The sequence below is a fragment of the Pseudoliparis swirei genome, chromosome 20, assembly GCF_029220125.1.
Source record: "Pseudoliparis swirei isolate HS2019 ecotype Mariana Trench chromosome 20, NWPU_hadal_v1, whole genome shotgun sequence".
Lineage (NCBI taxonomy): Eukaryota > Metazoa > Chordata > Actinopteri > Perciformes > Liparidae > Pseudoliparis > Pseudoliparis swirei.
The window spans coordinates 13,005,591-13,017,235 of NC_079407.1; the positions used below are offsets into that span (position 1 = coordinate 13,005,591).

At 44.3% G+C, this 11,645-nt stretch overlaps 1 protein-coding gene across 4 annotated transcripts in view; it reads right to left on the reverse strand.

Moving 5' to 3' along the window:
• The window catches only part of ryr1b (ryanodine receptor 1b (skeletal)), a 74,063-nt gene extending 66,363 nt beyond the window's left edge, over window positions 1-7,700 (reverse strand). For all 4 annotated transcript variants that reach the window (XM_056440361.1, XM_056440359.1, XM_056440360.1 and 1 more), the window contains exon 1: window positions 7,534-7,700. In XM_056440361.1, the coding sequence (XP_056296336.1) occupies window positions 7,534-7,581 (48 nt within the window). In that variant the 5' untranslated portion in view covers window positions 7,582-7,700. The remainder of the gene's footprint in view (window positions 1-7,533) is intronic.
• Between the last annotated feature and the right edge of the window lie 3,945 nt (window positions 7,701-11,645).

Genomic DNA, 11,645 nt, shown 5'->3' on the forward strand with positions numbered 1-11,645 from the left:
TGCACCTGATGCTTTATTGGGAGCTAGTAATGTGGTCATCTCACGTGACTGTATCTGAGGCTGAGACAGGTATGCCACATGGGGTGAAACCCACGGTGAGTGTTGACTTACAGCCCAACTGTGGACTTGGCGGCTGAAGCGTCCGGGGCTGTGTGAACATTTGGGGTCAGAGGAACAGGAAGAGACAATTGGATGTAAACTGACAAGACAAACAGACTGTGCACAAATAGAGGTGTGTAATGCAGCGAAGATTAACAGCCAGAGGCACAGATAGCACCTGAAAGCAGACACCTTTGTATTTTCTAGTGCCCGACTGTTGGTGCACACAGAGGGTAGCTAGGGTTCCCCCGGACAAGCAGGCACGCCGCCCGCCCCGCGCAGGAGGCAAACCGCTGCAAAATTGGTGAGCATATATCCGCCACGCTCCATCCTCCGGCTTGGGACCTGGGAAATCGGTCTCAGCGCTCAATCTTGAAGGACTTCCCAATTCCCGTCGAATGCCCCTCGAAGGAGCGAGGAGGCTCGCCGGAGGAGACGCCATGTGCCTCCTCGATAACCAGGTCTGTTCTGCACACTCTTTGTTTACGTTACAGATTTCTGCCCCACGCTCTGACCACAGTGTGCTGACACAGGCCACCTCGGGACATTGATTGTCTTTCTGCCGACAGAGTGAGTGGCAGCACATTGCGCGGTATGTGGGTGGAGGAGAGGAACAGTTCAATAAGGCAGAGGTGAGAGTGGTGATGGGGTTTCCCTTTGAAAACCGGCAGAGACCATGCAGGTGCACTATCAGGATCTTTCATCACAGACTGCAGTTTGAAGCCCCCCCCCCCCCCTTCCCGCTTCCCTCAGCCATGCACTCTCTCACATTGTCTTCTGTACTTGCTAAAATATAGAATAAAATCTCCCAAACAACCTGCCTATTTTCTCTTTGACCCTTATTTAGAGTCTTTCTTTCAAACATTTCTAATTTCTATCATAATTCTGCTAGAGCATTTTTTAGATGGCTCCTTTCATTGTCCTGGTCAAACATCCACCCCAAAAACACGGTAGATTGAGAGTTAAGGGTCCGTGTCGCCCAAGGACACCAAACGAGTCTCCAAGTGTGAATATAAAAAGTCTGGCAGAGAGTTATGGTTACGACCTTAATCTACACACCATCTCTCACACTTCGAATCTTAAATAGCCAAACCAAAGAAGACATTAATACAGTTGGACAAAACAGCATAGGTTATATCTTTGTGCCGTCTCTTGTCTGATGTTCTCCGTTATCTCTCTGTGCTCTTATGTCGTTTGCGGCCATCTTTTCTCTCCCATTACCTCTGCCAATCTGGCCCGGGCCTTCCCCCTCGGCTCCTCTCCTATTTTAGGGGGCTGCACCTGTCACTATCACATTCCCTCCTTCTGCTGACCAGCCGATACTTGGAGCTCTCGCTCGGAGAAAGAGCACTCTCTTGCTCCCGGGGAGGGCATTGAGCACAGGAAAACATGGACGCTTAGATTATGGCTGGATTCCACATCTCGTGGGCAAAAAGAAAAAATCAGCCGATCGTATCCCAAAGAAAAGCAGATTACTTTTTGAGAGACTGAAGTGGGGAAATTAAAGAAAACAAATTACAGTTTTTTTAAAGTCTCTTAAAGTTTATTGAGTTACAAGTTTCAGCAACACTGGGAACAGAATTAGGGTTAAAATGCAAACTCCGCCATTACTCCTTTAATAGCTGGCCAGGAAATATCTCTATAATAGCCTGAATATGTTCCCATATTTTACGATTTTCACTCTCAACTGAGTTACCGGGCCCTCTCGGATTAAAAAGTGATATTCACAAATCAGAATGGAAGAAACACTGACGTTAAATTTAATTGACACATCTTGTTTTGACAGCCCACAAACACAGGCTTCCTTCCTCTCCGGCTCAGCTAAGCTGCTACTACACAGAAGCACACGTCAAACACTATGCCGCCGTCTTTTGAAAAGACAATAAGTCTGACGGACAGCCGCAATTCAAAGGACGTGGCGTGAATACATTATTTTAGCTGGCCTGGATCCAAAATGAGTTCCTCTGAAAAAACTAAAGAAATATTTGCCTGAGAAGTAAGCAAAGTACATTCCAGCAGGCCTGATGTGTAATCCAAAAAGCCAACATCGGAGAGAGTTAAGATCCAGAAAGTCCAAAGGAAGCTTAACAGCCTGAGAAAACACAGGGTTCAAATCTTATTGTCTTACCTTTGCACAGTTAACTACAAAAGGTTGATCCATAAACCTCTCTTCCACAAAGCACAGAGTCAATCTTCATCTCAGCCTTTGCTCAAACGTATTCATCAACAAGACCATATTGTTAGATTTCTATTTTGCAGCCCGATTGAAGTGGCTCAAACCAAACGTCTGCACTGGATCCAAAATAGTTCTCCTTTCTGGAAGAATTCACACTTGTTTAGTTCCAACACACTTAATGCTGTATTAGCTTCTGAAAGGCTCTTTTACAAATGTAAAGGGACCAATGCCAGTTTACATTTACGACAAATCACACCGATCCCTGCCAGCCATTGTGCACACCGAGCTGTTTGTTTCAGAAAGTTGGTTTCCATTAATTCCTGAATACAAAATGAAAAAGTATTAATAGAATAGGCAACGATTATGATGGCACAAATTTATATGGATATGATGTTTAGATTGCATAAGATTAATACATCCAAAACGTGTTTAATTTGAACTGTTCGATGTCCGTCCAACCAGTTAACTCGTGCACATGCACACCCACTCTCTCTCTCACACACACACACACACACACACACGTTGCATCATACTTCTGCAGGATCTCCCCCTCTCTCTGTCTGTGTTTGTGACTCGTGCCAAAGAGAGCAGACCACCTGTTTATTGTGTACACTGTAGCAGGTGCTGTAGATGTGTGTGTGTGTGTGTGTGTGTGTTTGTGTGTGTATGTTTGTGTTTGTGGCCATGCTGCAGATGTGTTCATCTTCGGAGCTCAGCACCTCTAAAGCCCTGTTCCGCTTAGCCCCCCCCCCCCCCCACCTTCCTCTCCCCCGTCCCTCTTCTGCTGCCGCCTGATGATTGCACTGTATGTGTGTGTACATGCGTGTTAAAGAGCGAGAGGGGACAAAGGCCTTTGGATAAGGAGGGTGGACTCAATGTCTTAGCAGATATTGTCAGCAGTAAAACCAAATGAAAGATGTAGTTGTTAGTGTCAACTCAACTATCTAATTGAAAAATCTGCACCCTAAAGAGAAGAGCGAGTGATGAAAATAGGGGTTAGAAGGTGAATTCAGGGCATTTCTATTGCCTCCAGGTTGTCCAGAGAGAGAAGCAGGAGAAGGACCCAAACCCAAAGAAGGACATGTTCAACAACCAGTTGAAGAAACCATTACGATCCGCTCACAGGCAGACAAGCAACTATGTTGTGCATACCAAGTCTCTTATTTGTATTTTCTTGCTCCAATGCTTAAACCGGAAGTGGTTCTCCGCCGCCATATTGACAGCTGTCCCAAAAACTATTTTTTCTGCTTTGAGGAACGAGGAGCAAGGTGCAAGGAGGGGATCTGGTTCAAATATATGTTCTTTCTGAACAACAACAAACACTCCAAACAACTTTCTTCAACCTGTTAATTCCCTCAATAACTTCTATTATGGATACAATTAAACTGAGAGAAAGATGGAGAGAGGAAACACTTTTTACATAATTTATGGTCCTTTCTATTCAGTCACATGAGGCCGGTCGTTCCTGAGTGTTGACATCACCTAAACCCAGTGTTGAATTCACTCATCCAATCAGAATCCTTTCAAATACCTTATTCAGTCTTTTTGTGTTTAACCTTCATGACATTCGAGAATTAAATTGTTGAATATACAGTATGTAGAAACACTCAAAGGTTTTCGACCTCATAAATTACTCATTTTCTTTTTCCAAAAATACTGAATTAGCTCATTGCCAATTTAAAAAAATGGCTTCACAAAGTGGTACTTGTACTAACTTGGAGCTGAACGCACAACTGGCCCCAACTCTAGAAAGCACCACCAAAAAGGTCACCGTTGAAAACACACACCCTCTCACCACAACTTCCATAATCCAGCCTCTGTTGTCCATGAATTGAAGGCATAGTTAAAGTAAAAACAACAACATGAAACCTGCAATCACCGAATCAGTGCCTCCTGCAAACATTCTGTCACTTGACGGTCACAACAATGAAAAAGATCTCGGTTGGCTTGACACGGGGACGAGCACACACACTAACACACACACACCGCTGCTTCTCCCGAGGGATGCTGGCAAGTAGGACAGCGACTCTTCTGGTTTCTCCCTCCAGAGTGTGCGCTCTTTATAGTGGCAGGCTAAAAGAGGGAAAGCTTTGTTGCGGGCCGGCTCTTAAAATAGCGCTCTAACAGTCTCTCGCCCACGTGGTTCACACCGCGTCGTGTGGCATCGCGAAACAGTGACACAGCTTTTAGGAGGCGGTGTCGTCGTCTGAACTCTGGGTTACCTGGTGTGCCTCAGCAGTCTGTGTCACTGTTCCTAAAGGTAAGACTGCTGGATACTGCAAGCTCAGTGCATCTTTGACAGCTGATTCTGGAGCTCAAATGCTCACATGTATTTATTTTTTTAAAGAGGCTGTTGATGATCAGATACATGTTGTTCAACATGGAGGTTACCTGCTACTGCACAGTAGGTCAGGCCTCAGCCCCACCAGCTGGTGTGTGTGGACCGTACAAGTGTTTGAGTCACACAACAGCGCCGTGTGAGTCGCGGGCCCCGGCTCGTATCAGAATAACACAATGAAACCCAGAATAGACTCAGCACTGCTGAGTAATCTGTGTGTGGCCTTTTGCGGGGAGAAGAGCAAAAAGCATCTTTTCCATCTGCCACGCCAAGCAGGATTTAGCATTTAAAGGATCCCGACCACCTCGCCTTGTAGTCCCAAACTCACACCCACACAGGCTTTCATCTGATTTGGAGGATTCCCAGCAGGGATGAAAAACAAGTGACGTAACAGAGAAAGAAACATCAAAAATAAAAGAACTCACAGGATTACGGTGCTATTGTTAATATTATTTATAGCTTCTTCCTCAAATAGACAACAACGACTTTCTCAAACTGGAGGAGGGCAAGCCCGAATAATCTACTGTAGAGTTTGGGTGCTTGTTGCATCATTACACTCAAGACCTGGCGATGGGTCTGAAGGGATTTAACAACCAAAATAATCCTTTTATAATTGTGGGCAAAGGATTGACTTTAGCACGACATCAAGAGAGCCAACCATCAAGAGCAGTTCCTTGACAGCCCCAATTAAACATCTAGGCAAAGAGCATTTGTTCCAGTTTTGAGAAGCTTTCCTTTTCTGGACTTTGAGCTTATTTTGTATGAAACATCTTAAAAATCATTCCTGCTCATTGCCCTGGACTCTCGTAGACAGCTGGTTGTATTTATCGTTACGCAGTAGAAACGTGCCACGCTTTGAGCTCACAAAAGCATAACACTTTCCTGTGTGCACAATATACTTTGAATATATCTGGTACCCTTGAATGTGAGCCGGAGTCTATATAGAGCTGTTGAGGTTGTTATCCTAAACTACACACGGTGGTGTGATGAAATGGCACTTCTGTTAAGAGCCTCATTTGTTCATTTCATTAAATTGTTATTAGATAATGAACTCTTGAGAAACAATGCTGAGGGGCTGAGCTGTGGGCATACACATTATAACAACTTTAAAAAGTCGATGTGTGACTCCAGGCTGCTGGCCCGGCTGGTCCAGATGAGGTAGCAGCTCCTCCAATTTAACCCCAAGGGGGGAAAAACGCTGACTCACACAATGCCTCCCATCACTGGCCTCTAATTAAAAGACAGATGTGTTCGGTGGACGCTTAACTATTGTCACAGCACCGTGAGGGCTTACATTTTAGCCCCTTGTCGCCCGCTAGGGATTGAACCTGTGACTCCCGGAGTCAAAGATAAACCCATTGAAGTGCACGAGTCATTAATAATTCACCTGGAGCTGCATTGTTTTTTCCTTTTGAAGCGGTTGGTGTCTAATAGTTTCATCGTCACCAAAAGGACAAACCTGCTGAGGGCATTCAAAGCGTCTTGCTGCTCATTTCACAGTTTGTGAGGAGAAGAAAACACGGTTTATCGTTTCCTAACGGGAAGCGACAGCCGTGTGCTCTGCAATGCCGTCTTGGGGATCCTGGGAGCTGGCGGTCAGGGCTCTTTTGTGCCTGGACTATTATTTCACAGCTAACTGGATTCAAGTGGTGGCCGGCGAAGTAGAGCGCCGCTCTAACAGAAATACATTCACCGTGGGTTTTTTGTTGACGCAGAGATGAGTCTCTTAAGGATTGTTTTTCACATTGCCCTTGAAGGGATGAGATTGTTGTTGCATGTCTGCTTTCATTGGAAGTGTATCATGTCATGGTTAAAAACATCAATCAAATGTTTAGACTATAAATCCTTCATTTCTTGAAAAGTCTCATTAAAAACCAACACAATTGAAGTTTCAGTTGTGTGTCGTCAAAGAGTTCCATCTGATGCAATGAATAAGGACAGAAAAGTCAAACTTACTTAATTATAACACTTAATTATCATAGTGATATTCTTTTGATAATGATTTGAAACATATTGTGGACCTCGTGCTGGAATTTGAGGTGATTACTAGTGTCAATAAAGAGTTCATCCTAAAAAGTATATATATATATATATATATAATCAGTTCAATTTGAATTCAGCTGTTTTACGTAATTTTTTCAGGCTCCTCCCCCGTCGAGTTGGACACGGTGAAGAGGAAATCTCTCCACTGTGACCGAGTGTGTCGGCTTCTCCCAGAGAGAGACGTGCGGCCTTCGGCCAGCTGTCCACTGCAGGCCGAAGGCAGCTTGTTGCTCTGCCGCCTCACCCACACTGACGGGCTCTACTTTCCTCAGATAAAAATAGATATCGATGCTAACAGATGCACCAGCCCCTGTCCATCTATCCGGGCTTTCTCACTCTCACTCACTCTCTCACACACACACACACACACACACACACACATATTTATGCACGCATAAACTGTCACCTATCCTTAAGGCCAGAACATTCTGGATGTTATAAAAAAAGAGACGTGAATGAGAAAATGATCAAAATACGACGAGGTAATGTAGGTTAGATTTCTGCGCTCACACAAGAGATTTCAAATACAAATTATAAAATGAATTGCCACGTTTAAAGAGACCCACTGATAAGCGGGTCATGGCACATTTAGAGCACTGCAAAAATAGTCAACTATATACAGAAGCGGGGCCTTGGCTCAAGGAACTGCAACTACAGATTTGACTGAAATACCCAATGCCAGAAATGCAAAAGTGATACAAGTGGAGGAGCTGTGAAACCGAAGAGCACCGAGGTAGAGCATGAGACCATTTTAGATCACGAGTTGAATCACTTCTCTTCAGCAAAATAATAATCAAATTATCTCCCTCTCTGTTCTCATAACTCCACATCTCCTCCGGTGCCGGTTGCCCAAAAAAGGAAAGTGAGCAGGACTTACCGTTCGCATGAACTGGATCTCCTCCTCTCCCTCTCCCCCTTCTGCCATCCTTCTCCGAGGGTTATTCGCAGCTCCTCGGGAGAAAAGACAAAATCCTTCTGTTCAGGATTTAGATTTATTAATTTTCTTTTATGTCCTTTGCTACATCCCCTCCCTTTCGCGCTCCACGTTGCACCTCTCTCGCTCTCTCTCACACAGTGTCTCTCGCTCTGGTGTGTGTGTGTGTGTGTGCTGGAGGACGGAGTGAGTCCTGTGGCTCTCACGGTGTTGTGAGAGAGAGTGAGGGGTTGGTGAGGCTCTCCCTCTGCTTCTCTCTCCTCTTGGCCTCTCGTTGCATCCCCCCACCGCAGATGAGGGCGGGGAGGGCAGGGGAGGCACCTAGTCACACAGTTACACAGCACCCATCCCACCCTGCCGCCATGTTTGTAAAAGTGGGCCACTCCCTCACACAGGCTGACCCCCTCCAACACACACACAACTCCCTCCACATGTCTGAGGCTATAAAAGGAAAGGGGGTGAAGACTAGCCTTTAGGGAGTGTGCAGTAAGAAGAGATGCACACACACACACACACACACACCTTAACTCTTCAAAGTGAATACTTATTCCTGCCTGTACCAACAACAAAAAACTCAGAAATAGGTGCATAACGCTACATTGGCTGCTGTGCACCCAGATGTTGGGATGGTTCAGACACCTGCATCCGCTGCAGTCAGCTGGCGAGGGTGTACCAGCTCCATGTCTCGGTCTCTGCAGGAGTAATGCCGGTCAGATTCAGCAGACGCATGATGGGGAATTTGTACAAATCTGACTTGACGATAACTTTTTTTTATTACCATTATTAATAAATTAGATGAAATGTCAAAAATGTAAGTGTAGAAAACTTGTTTTTTCGAAACTTTTTATATTTGTGACGTATAGAATTTAGAGACAAGAACATTCTTAGTGTGAAATGAGTTTTATTCTGTTAATGTACTTGATCAGGATTGTGTGTGTGGTTAGATCATCCAATTGTGTTTTTTATCATTTGTATCCATGGGAAAACTTGACAGCTGCACTTTAAACGCTTTAAACCAGTGGGACAAAAACACAAATACAGGAATCAATGTGTGGATGACTCAGACGCTTTAATCCTACACTTTACAAAATACAATACATGTCTGGCATCTCGTGCTTTCCGAGCTTACAATTGGGTCAGCAGATTGTTCATGTGGTTTGAATAACCTTAATGTAACATTAACATGATGCAGAGCTGCAGAACCAGTGGGTGTTTGATATTCCTGCTTGATTGAGGACTTAAACGTAGTCAATTTAAAATCTAATTCCTGGCTGATTTTAAGAAATGAACTGAACTCTGATTTCATCTTTCGGTTGCAGTTATCAGTTTCACCTCCAGCTCGGCACACTCGGCGCAGTAGATATGAGCGATGCTTGCAGTCGAATCAATAACGGGATGAGTCTCTCTGGCATTACATCAGGCTTTTAATTAGCTCTGAGCTCTTTCACAGGTCCTGTGTCTGAACCACTAGGCAGGAATCCAAAAATGTCAATAAGTTGACGCATTTCACCATAAGGAAAATGTTATGTTCAGTGCTATTTTCCCCCCAATTGTATTCTTTGAGTGTCAGCAGTGGAATTCTTCCTTCCTATTATTCTTTCTTTTTTGTGGAGAGGTATGAATACTAATCAGCTGCAAATGAATGTAACTTTCAACAACTGATTATACTTGTGTAAATCAATTATCAAGCAACAAATTTCAAAAACATTTGCAGGTTCCAGCTCCTGCAATGACTGTTGATCTGACACAACCAGCCATTTGAAGGTGTCACCTTGGGGCGTAAAGGAGACTATGACGGGCAGGAGTAGCATTTATCTTAGAGACCTAAGCTCCTGTTTAATGTATCTGGAGAAAGGTGTCCATCCTGCTTCTCTGTCAGTCTCCTGGAATAAAAAACCCTGAGTCTTATTCCACCCACTGAAACGATACACATTGACAGCAAAAATTACAAATAGGTTATGATGAGGACATGTATCTTCTCTCTATCAACAGCTCTGTCTGGGCAGCCTGCATCCCCCAGTGGACGTGGCCCACCCCTCATGGTCATGTCGTGCAGCAGGGATGCACCAGACAGAAAATCTCACAGAAACGGTGACCATCCTCTGGACAGTGTACGTACGCACGCACACGCGCGCGCGCGCACTCACACACACACACTTACTTCTTCAGTCTCCATCTGGCATCCTTTCGCATGCTCTTCTTTTTGCCCATCTCCCTCCCGCTGCAACGGCAGCTGGCAACGGATACAAAGATGTTTTGGGACGCAGCTCGCCGGGATACAACTATGTCAGCGGGTAAGGTGAAGGAGGAGGAGAAGAGGAGAAGGAGGAGGAGGTGACACGCCACTGAAGCAGAACTAACGTGAATTCTGGGAGTATGAGTCCTGATTCAGAAGTGACCTGCTGTTGCCGTTTTTTCTTTTTTTTTGCCAACTCACGTTTACATGCAGTTGCGGCGCCGCGTCTGAAGGGGGCGACATCGTACCGAGAAGTGAAGTCAAATCTCTGCACGGTGACCTCCAACATTCTGACACGTGGTTGTGGCCCCAAAAGGACCACTGGTTAGCAAGAGCGTCACGGCCTATTGTCGTTTACATTATTGCTTCATTGGAATTTAATTAAAACAACCGGAGGAAATTAAACGATATAGCCAAAGGACGTAATGTAACGTTACGTTACTTTACGTTACATCACGATACTACTTAACTAGTGTTAGCTGGCCACCATTAATGGTGGCGCTGTATGCTCACAGCGACACACAATTAAGGAATGTATCCCATAGTAAAACTAGAATGGGCACTCGGTAGAGCGCATACCTTCGCATATCACAAGATTGGGCATTGCATTATGAACATTTTGGCATAAGTTGCATGCCAATTGGATAAAAATTGACCGTGCTATGGTAAAAAGAAGATTTTGACCTTTCCATGACCTTGACCTTTGACCCGATTGATCCCAAAATCTAATCAAATGGTCCCCGGATAATAACCAATCATCCCACCAAATTCCATGCGATTCAAGAAGATTTTGACCTTTTTCATGACCTTGACCTTTGACCCGATCGATCCCAAAATCTAATCAAATGGTCCCCGGATAATAACCAATCATCCCACCAAATTTCATGCGATTCGGTTTAATACTTTTTGAGTTAGGCGAATAACATGCATACAAATAAATACGCGGCGATCAAAACATTACCTTCCGCATTTTCAATGCAAAGGTAATAAGTCCGAGCGGCCCTTTTAAACAAATGCACAATGTCCGCTCATTAATCAGATTTACCGTTCCTTCTGCTTTTTGTTACCGACAGTACAGGTTCACAGACTTCCGTTTTTTGGAAGAACTATCAAAATAAAAGACCTTGAACAAAATGCAGAAACTGAACACATTAGTCACACAAGAAAGTCTCATATCGTAATAATAGTGCAAAAGCTCAAGTAAAAATGATGAATTATAATAAACATGTGGGCCATAAATCCTGTCTGTTTTTGTGTCAAATGTGTCAAATGTCTTTATATTTACCAGTTGTGTTTATTGCAACTCTTCCTGTTTTATATAACGGTAACTATTGCTTAATGTTACAGTAAGATTACCACATTGCCAGGAAATATGGCATTTAAAAAAAAAGTGTTTCCCTTCTGTGACGTGAGTTGTTCACTGATCTACTTGTTTTAGGTGATTTAGACCCGGCGTGCATTGACTGCAGGATTCCTGCTCGGTGCATCTTTCCCTGCTTTTGAATGCCATGTCGTCCTCACTCTCTGCCAGCCACTCAGCTTCCTGCAGCGAAGAAGCCACCTATGCAGACTTGGGGACATTAATGTCCCCTGTTTGGTCGCCTCTTCCTCTTGGTGTGTTAAAACAAGGATGCCTTTGAGTCTCCCTGTCCAGCTGCACTGCCACATTCACAAGCACAAACACTACCTCCCTGTGTAATGGCTTGCTACCCTGAGAAATGACAGAGAGTTTAAAAAAAAGAAGAAAATGAACAAATCAGGGTGATGGACGTGATTCAGGAGATGCTTGAGACCCTGGAATGAACATATAGGAGAGGAG